This window comes from Planococcus citri, chromosome 2 (genome assembly GCF_950023065.1).
Source record: "Planococcus citri chromosome 2, ihPlaCitr1.1, whole genome shotgun sequence".
Lineage (NCBI taxonomy): Eukaryota > Metazoa > Arthropoda > Insecta > Hemiptera > Pseudococcidae > Planococcus > Planococcus citri.
Window position 1 is genome coordinate 58,095,105 of NC_088678.1, and position 21,064 is coordinate 58,116,168.

The following is a 21,064-nucleotide window of genomic DNA, read 5'->3' on the forward strand; positions in this document are numbered from 1 at the left end:
GAAATTTTCTGAACATGTTTTCATCCCCCCCCCTCGTGTTTACGACAAATTTAGAGGGATGAGAGGCGAATTAACTTTGAAATAAGTATCTGGTTCAAAAAAAAAGTCGTAACTTTTTTCATTATTCAAGCTTGCAATAGAAAAACTGTACCTCGTGATAGAAGTATACGAAAAACTTGAGTAAAATGTAGGAGGGAAGGACAAATTTTCTAAAATATCAAAGTACAGCTTTTTATATTACTGCTTTAATTAATTTACGCCTGACTTTTAATTTTATTAATACTTTTCTATTGGAAAAAAATTCGACATGTTTTTCAAAATTCCATAATATGATATTTTCTATACAAAATTTCATTTCAATTTTTCTCTCATTTTTAAATTTTTTTTAGCATTTTTCGAACTTTTTTCTCTGATTTTTCAGTCACATGATTTGTAAGTTGGTATTATGTACAAGGTGTCCACTAGCGTGAGATGATTTAAAGTTTTCTAGAAACTTGAAAAAAAAATGTTTACCGAAATTTCCCCGATTTGCAGATTGAAAAGTCAAGTCTTCAAGACTCAAAAACTTAATTTGTCTCACATTTTATGAATAATGAAAAAATCCTGACTTTCTTACTATACCTACCTTCCGACCTGTTGAACATCTTGAATTACTAAGCAGATAGGTACCCTGCAAGAATCTCTTACTAATTGATACAATTTCATTTCGAAATGGATTAAACTCCTCGCGACCATCGATGAATGTTTTTCCAGCAGCAACAAGTGGTTAAGACATATGAGACTTGAATAGCACGAAAAAATGACCCGGGGCTGAAACGTAATTGATCATGACCACCTCGAGAAGATCGCTGGATCTCAGTCCAGTAGAGGAAAAATTCACCGATTAAAATGAAAGAAAATAAAATACCGAGCTAAGCTCCAGACAGATAAACAGCATATACTAACACATAAACCGTGTTTCAAAGGGCAAAAATTTCCAATCCTTGATGACTCAATAGGAAAAATTATTGATGAAAATTTATTATGTTTTAGTTCTTTGAACTTGATATAATCTCTTCGCATTTATCGAGTATTTTTTCATTTTAACATTCCCTCAGTAGGTATAGAAAGAAATTTTTCAAGTACGTAGAAAGCAAATCTTCAATCACCAAGACCCTGTCATAGTCTCACTTTTGGTGCTTTCTCGAATACAAAAAATACCTTGAAAAAACAACTCGAATTCGACGCTTTGAAAACCGTTTCTTAAAATGAAAATAACAACTTAGTTCATTTCACTTTTATTTAAAAGCGAAAGAAAATTTTTCCAATATTCTTTTTTAACCAGTCCAAGTAAAAGACGTAAACACGTTTGTTTTCATTTCCCTGCTTCTTTCTTATTTTTTTCCAGCCATCACCTTGAAAAATTCCAGTTTAAGCTGTTTATCAGAAATTTATTTTTCGAAATAGGTACCGAAAGTAACGTAAAACCTCCGCAAAATTCACCTGTCTTGTATTTTGAACAACGAAAACCTTTAAAAGTTCGACACATTTAAAATCGAGAAAATCCCAATCAAACACATCCGGAAAAAATTACACTTTTTGACAATAAAACACTATCATCGTGACGAAGAATAAAATAGGAACGACGAATAACACTTCATTTGAAAAATTACACTTCCGTATTTTTCCAAGGCAGAGAAAAAAATTATATCTATCGAGATGAAAAAACAACAAACCTTTTTGCAGATGTAAAAAAAAAAAAGAAAAAAGGAAAACACAAATGCAACACTTTACTTTGAACAAACATGCTCGATAACATAAACATAATATAAATTTTTCCACGCTCATTCAATTCGTTAAAATTCTCGCATTGAATTCTTATATTGAGTTTCACATGAAAGCGTCGACTTTATACTACATAACGTATATATTCAAGGGCAGATCGATTCGGGGGAAAAAAGCACCATCCGTTGCTAACAATACACTAAAAACGAATATTAATATTTGATTTTCCGCACGAATACGCAGAAGAAGGAGAGAAATTTTCGTCAGAATTTGCTTTGAAATAGTCGCAGTGGTCGTACCTCCAGCTCGACGTTCCATGAGATGCATTGAAATTTACCATGTTCGCGTAATAATTATTGCAAATCACTACAGCGTACACGGTGTTTCGTTATGTAGAGAAAGCGCAGCGAAAAAAGGAAAAAAACAAGAGACCAGCGTACCCGCTGGTCCAAGATAGTTTTTGCCTTATTGCGTTTTGTGTTTCTTTTTATGAGAAATAAGTAGTTTATTCAACTAGGGAGTAAAATTAAATTATCGCCTCGGTGCTGTTAAGAAATGAGAAAAGAGATTTTTCAAAAATATACACCTGTCAGGCAGGGAAAAAATGCGAATTGCTACTGTTTTTTAGTGAGAACTGAGAACTTGAGAAGGGAATTTTGAATTTTTTGTTCTCAACTTCACCGTTTGGCGTTTTGTATCATCGTCGTTTGGAATATGAAAAAAATAAAAATAAAAAGGGACCTTTACAAATTGATAAAATTTACTAAAAGAAATAAGAAATAACTTTGACAACAATAAATTCTGTGTTTCAACTTTCATCGTGTTAATTTCATTTAAACGTACAAAAAAATATGAAAATATTGAAAATGTAATTTGTCTCAGTTTATAAAATTTAGTCTCGCAATCGGTTATTACGAATACTGATCGTTGATTGGTTTTACAGAAACGCTTTTCTCTGATTGGTTATCTATTCAAATACTGTACGCTAATTGGATTTTGGCTTTCGGCTAGAAGTGTAAAATTCGTGAATTTCATGGAGTGTGGAGACTGATTTTGGAGAAAACAATATAGTTTTTCGCGACCAGCGCAAAAACTATAATGAAAACAAAAAAACAGGATGGCTCTAAAAGCTCAGTACGTATTATTTCAGAAAAATAGTCGCGTACATAGGTACCGAAAGTTAGGTGTGTAAATACACAAAACGATGAATTACTACTGTTGCATTTGTGTTGGCATCATTACAAATCATACACGACACATGCATATTGCGGAGTGAATAAATATTTTCACTCGAAATGAATTTTTTAAACAGAAAAACATACTTCGGAGTAAGAATTCGACTCCGGGATATTTTCGTTTCGAAATTTCGTCACATTTTGCACAAAAAAATCCCACTTTGCCGAGTACCTAATTTTACGAGAACGTGTCGAAATCATCTTCTCGAATCGGCCATTTCGTCGTACAAGAATGAGAAAGAATCGAAAACATAATCGAACAATGCTATAAAGACGTTTCAAACAGTTAGGTATCTTTTTCCTTTCTTTCGTGTTTTTTTTTTTTGCGGTAAACGTTGGAATAAGCTATAAGGCGCCGTAAGCGTACAGTATACAAGCCTTTAATACCGAACGGTTTGGATATCCGTTTATTTTAGATAGATCATAGGATTTTTTCGCATTTATATTCAGCTTCAAAGCTTCGTCGAGAAGAGTATCAGGTCAGTGGGTCTAATTTAATGTGAGAAAAAAACCTCGCTAACATTTACGACAGAATTCATGCCTACCAAGTAACTAACCTACCCATTTACATAAACAGAGGATGTTTTCTCTAGATACATAAGAGCACACGTCATTACGCCTACCTATGCTTACGTATATCACATTCGAACTTCGAAGGTTGTTACGTGTTACCACCCTCTTATAATTTTTTGTATGTACTTTCCGATCCGTAAGAAATTACGATACTATAAAATCGTCAAATCAACGAAGCGTATCGTATACGAGCATTTTTTCTAATTTTCATACGGTAATTCGACAAAATTCACAATCTATAGTTGGAAAGAAAATACAAGGAATTTCACTTTTTGAAAGATCATTCGATATCAACCAAGGTACGTACTTACATGAAAATTGAATTGAATTTTTCAAAGTTGGTCGATGGGGAGGGGGGAAGTTTTCAGTTTTATGATTTCATTTCGAAATCTTCATCCCACAATATTTTGAATCAATGCAAAGATTTAGAAAATAGAAGAGCAATTATTAATTTTTAACGAGTAGGTAGGTAATTACTAATTAAGTACATTATTGTTATCTACATATACATAATTTTATCAACATTCTGTCAGTTTATCGTATCCATTAAATACGAATACAAGAAAATAGGTACCTAACGTATTTCTAGAACTTTTATGTAATACTGAGAACTTTTAAATTCCTCTATTACTTTGATATTGACCAAAAGACAACGATTTTAAAAATTAGACGATGGAATGGAAACGTTTTCAACATGAATGTTTTTAAGGTACCTACATTGGTTTTATGATTTTTTTGGGGGAATGTGGAATTTTCAAAAAATTGCTGGAGGCTTTAAACATGGTATCTAACCGAATTTTTGTTGTTGAAAAAATCACTACTTTTTCACTACTTTTTTCAGCCCAATGTTGAGAAAGCTCTTTACTACGTAATTAACAAAGTCAAATTTTTCACTGGAAAATTTTCAAAAAAATTGAAATTGGAAGACAATTTGTATACAAAGTATTTTTCAATTTTATCAAAAATAATTTTTTTTCAATGATTTGAAGGTTGTGGAGATTTTTTCACAAGTCTGCTTACATATTGGTGAAATATTTAAGAAGCGCAAAAATATTCATTTTTTAGGTTCCTGCTTTTGTTTAAAACGGCGGCGAAATTTTTTCAATATATTTCACTCTTAAAATTATAACACGAAAAATGGAATTTTTGTCAATTCGTTGACAAATTGGGAGGGGGGGGGGATTTTTTCACATGTTCGTCTACACATCGGTAAAATATCTCAAAAGTGCAAAAATTTGCATTTCGTAGGTTTCTGATGGTATTTTTGCAAAGTGTAAAACTTTTAATTTTTTTTTCTCGAAAATGAAAAAAAATGCTAGTCCACTTTTTTGATATGCTATTCTATACATAAAAAGGACTAAAACTGAGAATTTTTTCAGAATTTTTACTCGCCGAGATCATGATTATAATTATTTAAATTATAAGTTTTCAAATCGATTTTTTAAGGTTTTTGAAAGTGGCAACACTGATTTTGACATAATTCGTCGATTACCTTCTCAAAATACTACAATTTGAAAAAAAGTTCAAAATTCTATACCACGTACAACCGGAGCAATTTGCAACTAAAACTTTCCATTTTCGGCTATTTTGGAGAACATTGAAGCTCCACAGCTCCACCAAAAAAAATCCAAATATCCGGTTTGCGTCATTCGTCATTGTTTGATGACCTCTACACATGATCTGATTTTGAAAAAAATCGAAGACCCCTCGTACAAAAATCCGCCGATTTGGCATGGAATGACCCACTATTTTTTCACTACTTTTTTCAGACCAATTTTCAGAAAGCTCTTCACTCGAATCCCTCTTTCCCCCACACATGAAAAAATTAACAAAGACAAATTTTTCACAGGAAAATTTTCAAAAAAATTGAAATTAAAAGGCAATTTGTAGTATGCAAAGTACTTTTTAATTTCATTAAAAACAAACTTGTTTCGTCGAAGGGTACGACTATACAGTAAATTTTTCAAATTTTCAATCGTGAAACTGCTAGAGAAATACATGTAAATTGTTCCAAACCACAGGGTGTTTAATCGGTCAAGGAGGTCACTAACAAGTACCAATTGCGTTTTTGCAGATGCGAAAGTTGGACTGGGCAGCTTTTCAGGGACCCTGTATGAAAATTTGGAATTTACAAAATACAGTTGAAGGCTCCGGAATGGCTTCAACCTACCTCTAATCGACTCAGCACAATATTCAAACATCTGCTGGAGACTCCAGAAGCATTCAAAACAAGTCGGAACGTTGAGTTGATGCTACATAACAATAAATTTGAACTTTCTAGGTCGATTTGGTAAAATTTTGATTTTTATACGCATTTTTGAGCCAAATTCGACTCACTTTCGTTAGTTTTTTCACCCAAAATTTCACCTTCAAAAACCGTAACTCAGATCACCTTTACAGCTATGTAGCCAGAATAAAGGGATGAAAAAGGGACGACAAGAGCTGGCTCGTACGAGAAAAATTTAGAAACCAATGACAGCCTCGAGGTGACGAATTTCAGTACCTACACGAATGAAGCCGTGAAATTAGACAAGAAACTTTTCGCAAACAATTTACGCGTAAATTTCTCTTGTTCGACGTTTTGAGCCCGGTACGTAACGTACATATCGATGTACGTATCGTATACGTATAGACATACGCAGTGTATGGGAAATGCGTTATATCTCGCAGCTATATCTTGTCGTGGGAAATTTTCTTCGGCCAAAAATAAATTACCCGTCTTTGGGGTTAGGCTATTGCGGCGGGGGCGGGCGCGGATACATTTTATAATTCGCCGCCCGACACCGCGCGTCTCCTCTCATCTTACCATTACCAGGCCAAGCTATACACGATAACGAATAACACGCGCTAGAAAGCAATACGTTCCAGTTTGACACTTGTAAATCGGATACTGAGCTAGCTTTTAACTTTTACTCCCACTCACAGCCATAAAAGTTACATGTTATGAGCCGTCTGATGTCTTTAAAAATGCCTTCTAGCAATTTAACGCGTATACGGTGCGCGGTTATTTCGCTGCTGATGCTATTTTCGAAAAATACATAAATACGCGTACACAGTTCAACTCCTTCGTATCGACTTGTCCAACCACACAACAGCCTTTCGAGATGCTCTTTTTCTTTCTGCTTTTTCTCTTTTCATCTTATTTCTTTGCTTGTTTGCTCAAAAAGACAGGATGTCGTTATGAGACCTTTTAATCAGCGGTCTGGTTTTTTCCATCGCAAACACGCTAGTGCAGTGAAACACCAGTGATGGTGTTCGTTATGGACTATTTTCTCGATTCTTTATTTCAATGAAGGTAAAAGGCTTATATAAAGGCCGCAGAATTCGGGTTACAGAGTAAAGTAGTCGGAAACGAGAGGCGTGTTCCATCTAAATATTGTTTTACACTCGGCTTTCCCTCTGGAGCTTTCTGTTCGACGATTTTCCGCCATTGATGGGCTTTATTTGTTATTTTTGGCAAAATTATGAATAAGCACATCGCTCGTAGTATTCTCGGCAAACTACGAGTATACGAGTCCTCCGGATATAACCTTTTAAGCATGTACGCTACATAATTTGAGCGAACCATTCAACATTAAGTATACATTCAATTTACACCCCCTCTTTCAAAAATTTCTAGTTCAATTTTATCGAAACAAAATTTTGAAAAAATAAAACCCCGAAAAATCTGAAGGAAAAAAAATATTCCCAGCCAATTTTTAATTAATTTTCGAATAATACAAATTTATTAGCGATTATTCGCAAAAATAGAAACTGGAATATACTTTTTTCTTGGAAAATAATGTTGTAAGTAGATTATAGGTATATCAGTTTTCCATCCTGAATGAAAATTTTCCGGAAGAAGGAAGGTTGTCTGTTGAACACCTCAACTTTCTTGATTTCGTATAGTCTTGCAAAAAAACGAAACCAGAATTTTTTTATTGTTCACTAATTAAACTGATTAATGGTGTTTTAATTCGAGTATAAAGATATCATTTTACCAACAAAAAATAATAATACATAATTTGACAAAAAAATCGCACACTACAAACCTAAAATTTATATACGAAAAAAATTTAAAACTACATACAATGTAGTTTGGGCAATCCAAATTAGACAACATTTTTTTTTTCAAAAATAAATTTAAAATTTTTGAATAGTAGATACAATCGATTCGACTTGAAGTTTGCAAATTCCGCTCACAATTACTCAAAAACAAACCCTCTTGGAAAAAAATGAATCACATTCACAGGTGAGAAATTTTATGCTTCACAATTTTGTTACTCTCTTTTTTTTTTGTAGAACTTTCCTTTTTTTCAAAAATCAATTCTCATAAATGATTAAAAAACTAGTTGGACTTTTCAATATTTGCTTAAAATGTTTTAAAAACAAAGTATTTATCAATCTAAAACAATTGACCACACTCAATTGGAACAAAACTTCAACATCTACAGTTTGTTTCTCTTCATTTTTTTTAAAGCACCAAAGGAGAGTTTTTGCGATGAAAAATCAACATTCCCCCTTACATTTTTCATTCGTTTACATAAAAATCAATTTGGAGTTTAATTCTCATTATTCCTATGGGGGCTTTGTTTTTGAGACATTTCAAGTAAACATCGGAGACAGGAGCGGATTCAGCCTTTTCATATCGCTGGGCAGAATAAAAATTGCTGCTCTTTCTTCTCATCTCCCCTCCTCTCCCAAAACGTTTGCTTGTATAGTTTTTCAAAATTTAAAATGCATTTCAAACATTTTCAAAAATGCGAGTATGATCGACCTTTTCAATTCTTTTTTCTACATTTCTTAAGAAATACAAAAAAAAGCTCACAAGAAATCTCAATGGGGAAGGGAAGTATAAGAGAAATTTCTCACAATTTCTATCCCATTTTTGTATTTCAATAGAAAGGAAACATTGAAAATTAAGATGAACAAATTTTTGAGCTTCTAAAAACAATTTTCGACAATTTTTTAAAAATAACACCTGAAAAATTTGGTGTTGTAATTTATCATTATTAATTATGATGAAAAATTTCAGGGATTTAGTTTGTATTTTTAAAATTATGAAAAATTTTGAAAATTTCAGTCCTTCAGATCTGATTTAATCGAGGTAGAAAGCTGATGTACGAATTTGCACCTTATTTTCAACCTCCTGAATCAGTCGAAGGCGAATTTGAGCCGCCCTGGAGTATTCTAGTGCATTTTTGAACTCATAGTTCCAAAAAAAATGCTTTCAATATTGCTCAAAATTGCACTAGTCCTCCATTCCATCAATATAGAAACAATTTTCCAAATTTAATATCTTTTTTCAATACTTTGGTAATTTTAGGAAAAGAAGGAGAAAAAAATGTCTTAATGCGAACGAGTTGACAGGACGATATTAGGAACTTCAACACTCAAAACAACATAAAAAATTGAAAAAAAATCACATTAAAAAGTTAGAGTACAGATACGGAAACGATTTATACCACACAAATACCATCTAAAACACGCAACATCTTCTTCAAAACCATAAGTACCTACTATCACTCTATTTACTTTCCTTCCGGCGTGAAAAAAAATCCTGATACTGACGTCAGCTGGTCTACACCGAGTAGAAATCAAAATGAGTGCACACAGTCGTTGAAAAAAGCTATACGTAGTGCATAGCCTATTCAGGATATAGTTCATTACCCATACGACAGCGAGAGAAAGAGAGAAAAAATCGGCGTTGAAATTTACAATTACGACGACTACGAAGGGCGCGATGTTAAAAGGAAATAAAACCGCATATTTTAAGTTGTCAGTGCCCTGTCAAGTAACGACAGAGATATACATAAGCTTTGAAAATAAGTAGTTGAAAATTTCGCTGGGTATGATTCGACATGAATACGTAAAATTTCATTACCATTTCAATTCTCGCGACGATATGAAATTTTTTTCTTTCTCCGCGACTGCGAGAAAATTTTTCCACTGATTTATGAAAAAATATGCGCGACGAGGTTGGTTTCCGTCGTTCGTCGTCGTCGTCGTCGTCGGCGAGGGCGAAGAAAAAAATTCACCGGTATCGCCGGCATCGGCATCGGCACCTCAGCTACCTTAATTCTAGAGGTTATAAAAGGCTTACATTTATTACAAGTGGTTGACGTTATCGACGATAAATACGGTACAATTTCTATAATCGTATTTCGATAACGTTATTTGTACGTAGTAATTTTGTTTTATTTGCAACATCGGAGCCAATAAAGTAATAATTTATAATTTCTGTTCAAATACAGATGTATAATTTCATACACGTCGAAAGCTTTTCCTTCCTCTAACACCTTGTAGTGCTGCTAACTCATACGTAGGTACAGCACATGCTGTAGTATAGGTAGATAGAGGTACCTATAGAGTACATTACATACTCTATTGGGTGCAGAGGTTTAGTTGTTGTATATTTCATGGGATTTTCTTCCTCGTACCATCGTACGAGTATTACACTCACATAGGTAGGTAAGGTACTACGTATTCGTAGTACATGTGCCTTGTTCCATTTGTAACACGCGGAAACACACGTTAAAAATTTAACCATATACACAATACACTTTTCAGCTTAATCATCCTTTTTAAAATTTAATATTACTCAAGGTCGCTGTGGAATAATTAGACCCAGGACGATAGTAAAACCGTGGGTTGAACGAGATACATATTTCATATGTAGGTTACGTAACTCTCACACAAGCTCATCCACATTACTCTATTCAACATTAACATTACTATACCGTCATCGTACTACCAAGCCAAGCTGCCACTAACGCCGCTCTATTTCACTTTATGTAATTGAAAAAAATCCCTGCACTTGGAAACATTAACCGTGGTGTAGAATTACCACCAAACTAAGATCTCAGACGTAAATTTTTCAGTTTTTACTTTTTTTTTTCACGTAGCATGATATAAAGATGCGATTCTTGAGCAAGCATACAGCATACGAGTAAGTAGGTATACATTGTTTACTTGCTCAATCGTCTAATATTTTTTTTCAAATTAATGATTTTCTCAGCGATTTAAAAGGATAGGGGTTGCTTTTTTGGCCATCACAGAATGCTAATTAAATTAGATGGGAGCAAAAATGAAATTACTACCTAGGTATAGTTTAACTTTTCGGTGAAGTTGAAAGTTGAACTTTTCAATAAAATGGTTGAATAATTCCCAAAAATTAGGCTTTTTAACAGGTTTAACCATTAACCATACCTAATTTGCCCAAAAAAAATTGACCTTGGCCAAAAAATTTTTTGTTGAAAATATCACCAACTACGAGTATGTACATTACATATAATCATAACTGTTCTCTGAGATCAAACTGAACCGTAACCATAACCATAACAGAAAATTTTCTAGAAAAAACTGGTTTGAAATGGACAAACATTTCAAGGTTGAAAAATTGGCCGAAATTGAAGTCGACTTTTTGGATGTAGAATCCAGGAAACCTTTTGCGCATGCGTCAAACATGATGTTTAGTGTCCTGATTGATTGATCAGACGTGGAGGAGAGCGACTGCGAGAGGTTCACGTGGTAAACTGGCGCATGCGCAGAATGTTTTCTGGATTCTGCATCCAGAAAGTCGGTTTCAAAAACGCTGATTTAAAATATTTGTCCATTTATGTACAGTCGATGGTTAGAAATCGTAAAAATTAAAAAGTTATGTTTTTCTTTTTCTTTTCATCTGTGGTGTTTTTTTTTCAATATTTGAAATTGAAACCAGAGCTGTGGGTCCAAAACGATTTCGGGTTTGGGTTTTGGTGTTTTTATTCATTTCGAGATTGGATTTGTTTTACACTGAAAGAAATAAACAGTAATAGTTGCATTAAAACGATGCACTCAGTGCATTAAAATGCGGTAATTTTGGTATAGGAATGAAACGCATTAATCAGTACACATTTAGAGAAGTAACTATTACACAGAAGTGCAGTAACCATTCCATCGTTTTTATTCAACAGTATTTAAATTTTAAAAAGTGGGGTTAGGTATTTTTTTTTTTTTTTATCAATTTCAAGTTTCTCCACACATCTAAATGTTTTTCACTGCACCGAATTTTTCAAGACCTAATATCCCTACGAAAATTTTCCTACCTAACCGGGATTCGAACCTGCGACCTCTCGTTCTAACTGTCTGCACTTAACGACATGGCCGCGAGTAGAATGTTTAATTCAGGCCCTAGAAAGTATTTATAAGTTTTTCACTGTTTGGGAATGTTTACCACTGACAATGTACTGAGTACATCGTTTACTGTATTCAGTAAATCACTACATGGTTCTCAGCCATGTTTAAGGAATGTAATCATTGCTTACTATACGGTGTAACTATTACCCACCAAATGATGTTCTGAATACCATGTCTGCAGGACTGAGTCCTCCAAGAAATGTAATGAGAACACAGAAATGAATTTTAGAAGGTGATGCAATAAATCCATCCTGGCGATGTACTCATTCCATTATTTGATGCATTCTCTGATTTGAACTATGTAATCATTACATCAAAATGAGGTAACTTGAAAATTACTGTACTGTGCAGTAACCATTGCATCAATTTCGAGACTGAATACAGCGTTTTGAAAATCATTTCTTTCAGTGTAGTTTTGTTCTTCTAAATTTTTATTTCGGTTTCGGGATTGAAAAATTGTTTTGGTTCTGGGGTGAGTCGGTTCTGCTTTCTGGATTTTCATTTCAACTAATTTTAAACCCAAATTGACTAATGAGCCCTGCGAGGGGTCTAAAAAATGGGAGCTTTTGACATTGGGAATCCGATTGTGTAATTGATTTAATGTTTTAAATGCATATTTTGTTTAATTGGTCGAGTAATTTCTATTATAAATTGAAATGAAACCTTAATCGAAAAAATGATTGAAAGATAAAATAAACAAACGTGAATAGAAAGTTGGAAAATTTTGAAACTGGTTGCATCGTACTCATAAACTATTAAAGCTCGATCTTAAATGATATTTTAGGGATAAGAGGTAATAAAGAATTATTTCTTGAAAAGATCGTTAAACGAATTTAAATTTTACTAGTGTTTCAATTTTGAATTTTGAAACTTCAAGTGTAAGTTGAATGTATTTGGTATCATTTTAGAATAATAAAAAATTGTAAAATTTCAAATTCAGAAAAAAGTTTTGGAAATTTTCAACTGTAATTTTAACCATTAACCTTGACTGGAAAAATTACCACCAAAAACTGTAACCTTAACCTCAACCATTGACCGAAAAAAAATGATCTCCAATAACCATAAACTGAACCTTAACTGTAACCTTAAAAAATGAATAGCCTTAACCATATCCTTCAACCTAAATTTTGAGCTTCTTGTTAAATTTTTAACTATTTACCATAACTAGGGTGCTCATAGCGGGGGTAAAATCATTGTCCGCCATTTTGGTTACGGTGATAACAGTTTTCAACGGACTGCCACACTGAGTTTTCCCAAAGTTTACCCTCCCCTTCACTACCTTACTCGTGGTTGTTTACCTCACTTCACCCAGAAATAACCAAAATGCCGGACAATGATTTTATCCCCTCTTATTGAGCACCCTACCATAACCTTAACTGGAAATTTTTTTGGGTAACAAGTCTGCTAAAAATTGAGTAAAATCGAAGGCTTTCATTTTTTTTTTTTTTTGAATAGGATAATTATTCATTGCGATAGAAAATACCAAAAATGGCGTTTAATGCGCGAGATTTCAATCAACATCAAAACCAACCACCCTAATCAAGTTATTGAAACTCCTACAGTAACAAAATCGCTCTTAACATTCTCGAGTTTTCAATTAAATTAGACTATCTACAGTATGGAATATTGACAATAATTTGAGTAAGTAATTACTGGGAAAAAAAATCATCTCTCTTAACGATGGTAAACAACATCATATTATAAACGTCGCAAAGATAGAAGCATTTCAAGTACTGTAGTATACAAAGTACGTATATCTTGAAAATCTACAGACTAGGCGAGGTAAATATCAAGTAGGTATAACTTTCATATCAATCGAATCTTTAGGTAAATACACGGAACACGTATATAGAATATAGATGTTCATCGTATCGCATAAAAGGCTTTCATGTTTTGTAACTTTTTTTACTCTCATCGTAAGTGATGTAACTTTTTCCATACCTAAACCTATACCTAATACATCGATCTCGGTAGTCGGTATCTTTATGTTAAAGCTATAAGCAGCACTTAAAACCCATAATAAGAAGGGAAAAAAGCTCGTATCGGTCTCCGGTAAATTTTAAATATCGACATCATCTCGACGCAGCAGCCTTTTAATATTCGTTAAAATTTATATCTATATACACGTACAGAAATTTTCACAATAGGTAAGGGGTAGGAACTCGCACAGCACAGTCGTTAAATAACCTACCAATATTACACGATGACCTTTATAGAAAGCCGAGTTATGTGCAATTTTTATATCGTTCGCGAGCAAAAGGTAGAGCATTTTTTTGCATTAAAATGTTGATTTAGCTGACCCAATTTCTGGACAAAATTACACGAGCTTTTCCTTTTTTTCTTCGTTCTTTCTTCCTTTCTCTCTCTCTCTCTCATTCTATCCATCTATATACCTACCAACTCTGTACTTTGCCTTTATGCTGGTATATAGCATACGCTAACGACGATTATTTTTTAATCGCTGCGCTGCGTTTTTTCCCCTTCTCGCAAAGATGCTCGGAATTGGTAGTATTTTTACATTCATTCTCCCACCGGAATACCTTTATCGTTTTTTTGCGAAAATACTCTTCTAAACGGTAAAAATCGACGGCAAAAGTTTACGTTAAAATAGCTCTGCTGGGTATCCGATCCGCGTTGCGGAATATTCTGCTCGACTCGGAAGGGATTGCGTATATTATTTTCATAGAGAAAAAATACCGCCGAGGATTGATTACATATTTTACCTCAATCTGTTGGATTTGATTTTTAAAATTGAAATGGCAGGGAATTATTTGTTTGTCGATCTTGTCTACGTATAGTTTCTCAGGGAAGATTCTACAAACAACCCCTTCCCTAGTGCCGTCGAGAGCCAATGTGAGCCCTGGGCGAAAAAAAATGAGGGTCTCCTGAAAATTTTTCACACTTTCTCCCTCCTCTAAACCAAGTATTGTTTTTTTTTTCAAAAATTCGGGTCGTTGCTGAGTTGTTTACGAAATGGAATTTTTCCACAAAATTTCTCCCAAGTATAAAGAAATCCTTCTCTTCCCCCTCCCCTGTTTGGAACAAATTTTGTTTCGCTAAAAACAATTTTTTTCGAGATAGCGTTTTTTCTCCTTCGACAAAGTTTTTTACAAGAAATTTTTTTAAAAAGAAAAGTACAATCGCTGTTGCATGAAGTTTCCACATTTCCTTCAAAAATGAAGGTTTCAATTTTCCTTCAAAAATTATGATCGTATTTTATGTTCAAAAATGACGTTTTCATCTTTTTTTCTTCGAAAATGAAGGTTGAAATTTTCTTGTCAAATACCCAAAGTTTGAATTTTCTCTCTGAAAATAAAGTTAGAATACGAAATAAGGGTTTTATTTCTGTTCAAAATTGACCTGAATCTGGATTACCAGTCCAATTACATCAGTGTAAAGGTTTCCTACTATAAGCTTCTCAGTCTCACAATCTTAGGCCATTTCCTCTAAACGAATGGGGAACTTTTTTAGAACAATTGGCGAGGGAAATTTTCAGCACCTAAAAAACCGATCATACTACATACCCCAACATTGATTAAAACTTGTTTCTAATATTCGTAATGTAGCATCAAACATGCATGCAACTGTTTGAGCCTGATTGTGGGCATTTGTATAATGTATGGTATAAGAATTTCGTAGACTTACCTCTCTTTCGGGGCTTCCAAAGGGTATAATTAAATTTGGCATTGCTCTTAATATAGCGACTAGTGATTGCACGGTATTACTATAAACAACGGGTCGATATTGTTTGAAGTCTTCTGATGTAAATCCACTTTCGTGTATAATTCTGTAAAACAATAAAATACAATTAAAGATACAACATTTACATTATACGATGCTTTCAATACAAACGAAAAATTTTACGCATCTACGTCATCGAATTCTAATTAAAAATTACACACATAAAATCTCTTTGCTCTCGAGAATCCTGCCACAATACTCGTCTACCTATAGCTACATAACCGCACCACGATGACGTACGATACTCGCATATATGTATACGAAAAAATATGAAAAATTAAAGCGTTCGTTAATTACGAAATTACGTCGCAATCATTGACATATACCACAACATATATGACTGTTCGCATATCGTATAGGTATATTGCATACATATATACGTTATCATACGAGAAAGTAACAAATTATTGCAAAAAAAAAAAAAGAAAAGAACAAAACATACATATCTCGATCAAATCTTGCTCCTATACACACACAGATATCAATTAAAACTGGTTTTATTAAATTAATATTTCTCCGGAAAGATAATTGTTATTTTCGCCTTTCATTAATAAGCCCCACGGCTATAATCGCTTTTACATTAAACTCGAAGCGCTTAATTTTGCACTTTACCGCGTATAAAATGATTTATAATATCGTTTTAAACGGCCTACCCACACCCAAAACCCGCCTTTGCAACTTTTCTCCGAGCTAAATTCGTAGAAAATCATTTTATTCGATCGAGTTATTTCAATAGAAATGGCAATCTCGCTGCCTTCTCTCCCCCCCCCTCGAGCCTATTTTTCGGGGGAAGGCAAAAACTGGCTTTGGTCCAATTTACACGCATCCTATCCTCAAACAATGCTTACACACGATTCGTAAATATCTACAATCTCGCACGGTGAAACTGAGAAAAATCCTTTATTTCAATTCGGAGTTAATCGAGTGATACTTAGTTATATTCTATTTAAACGTCGATGTTTCCTAATTCAAAAAATATCTTTTTTGGGTGAATTTCACGGCCTAAGTCTGGTTTCATCGCGTTGACGATGATGTCAAATCAATCGTGTCAATGTAATTTGACTAGTTTTCGTAGGTTATTTCAACCAGAACCACTCATGCATAAAATCACACAGATTGGTTCAATCTTTGAAACCAAAAATTTTGAACCAAGATCAGTTTCAATCGATTTAAGTTCGGGAGAGTTCGTTTCATAATTCATGGAAGCAAAAGCCACTGCAAATTCGGAGAGAGTAGCAGTGCTCTAAGTACCAAAAATATTACAAAATAAATAATGCTATGAAATATTTTGAAAATCAATTAAAAAATAAGAAAAAATTCGGATTTTTTAAATATTTTATCGATATATATAAGAAAAATGTTGATCATCAAGATTCAAATATCCATCAAACCATTAAATCGGACGATTTTAAATTATCAATTTGGTCCAAAAATGTTTGAAAAAGAAAAGGAGAGTACATACATGTATGTAACTTCGATTTTTTAAGAACTTTTTCATCAATTTTTTCGCCATTTCCAATTACCAATTTGTTTACAAATTCTGTCAAATTTGTGTTGAATTTTTATAGTTTTTTTTCAACTTTTTAACCAATTTTTGTCTTATTTTACAATATTTTAATGATGAGCAAGTAAGTTTTTTCTGCAATTCTTCAAATCAATGCTTCTATTTCTCGTAAATTTCGCCAAGTTTCAGTTTTTTTAGGTGTCAAAAAAAATTTTTCTCAATTTTTGCAACATTCTCCCCAATTTGAACAATATTTCATAACTTTTCAAGTACTTTTGGTTGATTTTTTTAATTTTTGACGCAATTTTTTCAACATTTCACTAAGTTTCGAAGGTACATATTTCACAATGCATTGAACTATTTCCATTGTTGCCACAATTCTTAAATTTTTCAGAAATCAGAAAACTAAAAAATGACTCTCAATTACTTGATACAAAAAGCCAACCAAAAATTTAAAAAATTGAAGCCAACTAAAAAAATGGAATAAAATAATATTAGGGCTAAGTAATAGTTTTTATTTCAATTTTTCAAACGTAAAAAAATTCTTCAACCTCAAAAAACTCAGATTTCGACATTGTTTGTAGTTTCCAGTACCCGTTCTACCCTTTCCTTTCGCTTACTTTTTCGGCCTAATCCAAAATTTGTCTTAAAATGTGTGTTTAATCCCCCCTCCCAATTGTGAGCGTTGAAAATTTTGCTTACTTTTGTTCAATCTAATTCAAGGAAATGAACGACCAAAAAGACCACATGGAATGCCACAAACCGAATTTTAAGGAAAATGCATCAAGAGCAATTTTATTACACATCATTGAAAAAACTCTCTCTTTTCTAAATTTTTGCATTATTTTATACCATTTTGAATATCTAATTTTTTGGTACCATACTTTTATAAAATTGCAACCATACTTTGTGCAATTTTTTGAAATTTTACAAAATTTTCTTAACGCTTGTCAACGTTGTTGATCAAATGGAATTTCTCGTTAATTTGGTTGGATTTCAGTAAAATTTTCGCAGATTTTTCGACCTCAAGAAATTTTTGCATCATTTAACAAACGTCTAGTCTTTAAAGCATTGTAGCATGAGTTACAATCTGTAAAACAAATTTGGCAAGCTTTTTATGCATCTTGGACAATTTTGTCGATATTTTGAAGACTGTTTGCGTGATTTCATTTCATTTCCATACTTTGAAAAAACTTGATAAATTTTGAAAACAATTTTTATGGATAATTTAATCAAAACAACAGGGATAATTTTGTGTGTGTTTTTTTTAGAATAAAGTCATATTTTCAGGCTTTAAAACAACATACACTCAAGACAGCCCATGTACCTAATCATCATCTTTAGAGCCAGTCATTCATCATTTAATTATACATATTATCATAATCGATAATTTTGAAACCTAAATTAATATCTCGTTTAGTATTACAATCGCACAATTAATTGAACGATAGAATACATTTCAAAATCCTCGAGCTTAATAAAATTATATTTCTAATCAACAAAAAAAAAAATATATAAATATAGGTACTACTTACTTCATCTGTTTAACAATGGTACTTTTTCCCGATTCTCCAGCACCTGAAAAAAGAAAGAAAAATCGCGCAATTTCATTAAAAATTGTTTTCAATATTCGTAAAAAAAATTCCAATTTACCTATCCCAAATACCTACACATAATCAAACCATCGTATCATTTTCGAAAAAAGAAATGACCTATGGTATATTATTGAATGACAGGAATATTTACATTTAAACTCACGTGAAATTTAATACCTGCGCGATAAAGCAATTAGCTAATGACATGAGACAACGCCGCCGAAGCGGAGAGAGAAAGAGAGTAAGAGAAAAAAAGCAACGATACACAGACAGACATTGGGGTGCACAAACGTGGGTATTACTCATACACATACCCACCTAACCTAACGATGACCAAAAAAATGACGAAATCGTACATATTACTCAATACACAGAAGGCATTGAACGTACATATGCTGCAAATTTTCAAAACTGTCAAATTTCTGGTATGAAAGTTCGCACGATATAACTACTCGTATCATTAGCCATGAACGAGCGCCAGGTGTGGTGATGAAACGAAAGGGGAGAGAAATAGAGAGAGAGGGAGAAGGTAAGAGTTAAATTTTATATAATGCTAATAACCGCGACGTAACGTAACGTCACATCGACACCTTCATACGGGTGATTAATTTTCGATAAAAGTTTAAAATGACACACATAGACATTACCTACAACACATACATAATATATGTATATTCTCGTTAGTTAAATCCACGACGACCACGACAACGGCCGTCGACGTCATAAAATGTTGAAAAAAAAAATGGTCACCTAATAACCATAGTATTTAGCGTACACGCGATAATTCATCGTAATTTGTATTACTTGTGTTTCATCGTACGTATAGTATACAGACAAATGGACTATGGGTCTCCAGGTACACAATATTATGCACATGCCATACGACTGGGCAATACGAATCTACACACGTAACAAAATTACACGGGACGCATCGATTAAAAAAAAAAAAAATTCGTCGCGGTTCGAATTACCTACTCAAAGCTTATACCCCTTTTATACGAAAAATCTTTCAACTCACGAATACATTCTGTGTACATGTAGAGTACCGCGCATTCGGCCGTGTTAGCTTATTTAATTACCCGTCGTAGAAGCTTACCGCAGCTCAAAATCCTCGATACAATGTTACTAATTAAAAGTAAAACGGAGAACGTGTCGCGAATGAAAGAAATATATTTATAATGAATGAGTACGCGGCCACCATACTACGTTAATCACGTAAAAAGCTAAATGTGTCCAACTGTCCACCTCTAATAATTGTGTAACACGTGTAACCCGTTTTTTTTTCACTTCTTTTTTTCTCTTCGACGGTCCTTTTCGTCTTAATTTTTCATGCTTACCTATTGATTAAGTGGTCAAAAAAAATAGTGCGCAAGATTGCTGCTACATTGAACTATCGATAAAATCTGAGCAGGTACAAAAAACACGAAAATTCATGTTACGTATACCAACATTTTTACAAAACTGAAAATTTATCCTGAAAAGTGATTTTTTTCCCGCTAGATTATATAAGAAGGAAATTGTAGGCGTAATGGCATTTTTAATTCAATCATCAACTTGAAACGAGAACTACGAGTTAGGTACACATTTCAATCAACGATAGCAAAAACAAACTACGAGTATTCGTTAGCGATAAGTTCACTCCAAAGGATACTTCGCAGGGTTCAAGCCTTTTCGAAGTCCTGCCGGTATCGTCCAATTAAGCAAATTAATGGAATTATACAGTTTTGTTGATTTTATCGTGACAATAATTTTCAATTTTCACAAACAAACTGTCCATTCCATAAATTCTTGAGACAATGGAAATATTTATCGTGAAAAATTGCTGAGAAAAATAATCATACTGAACAAATTAATAAAGATTACAATAAGAACTACTATAAATCTGTCAGCATTTCATGTCATTCAGATACACAGTCTCAAAAATTTTTATTTACAGCTCGGAAGTCGTCATGAAAATAAATACTACAAATATGGATTCGTCACGTTTTTGAGTAAAAATCGATGAAAAATCAAATGAAACCTGTTTCAAGTCGCTTATTTCAAAGTTCATGAATACGAAAGTTCAAGTTTTCTTTCAGAGGGTGTCAAAATGTTTTCATAGTTTCCAAAACACAGCTGGGTAGCCCATACATATTTATGTGAGGTTGTAGAAAAGAAAAACATGCAATAGGTACTAGATGCAGTTTTGGCTGAAATTGATATCTTATAAAAACAAAGCCCCTCAGAAAAAAATACCGAACACCAAAGGCGAGAAATTTGATTCTCTATACAATTACGAGTATATGTTCAACTTATTTCTTTCATGGGACCCATAAGTTTTCCCAAAAATTAAGACCTTGGCATTTCCAAGAAAAAATAATTTTCAGTGATGAAAAATTTTTCTTCAACGTAAAAATTGCTCACTGGTATTTAATAAAGCACGATTCATTTTCTTCCAGGTTTTACTCACAAGGGAGGTACCCCAACTGGCAGAAACATTTTTGACCTGGAAGTGG

General features: G+C 33.2%; 1 protein-coding gene across 1 annotated transcript in view; it reads right to left on the reverse strand.

Moving 5' to 3' along the window:
• Galphao (G protein alpha o subunit) overlaps positions 1-21,064 on the reverse strand; it is a 129,717-nt gene that overhangs the window by 99,321 nt on the left and 9,332 nt on the right. The window contains exons 2-3 of the mRNA XM_065351639.1: positions 18,510-18,552; positions 15,375-15,516 (exon numbers count right to left, since the gene is read on the reverse strand). Of these exons, the coding sequence (XP_065207711.1) occupies positions 15,375-15,516; positions 18,510-18,552 (185 nt within the window). The remainder of the gene's footprint in view (positions 1-15,374; positions 15,517-18,509; positions 18,553-21,064) is intronic.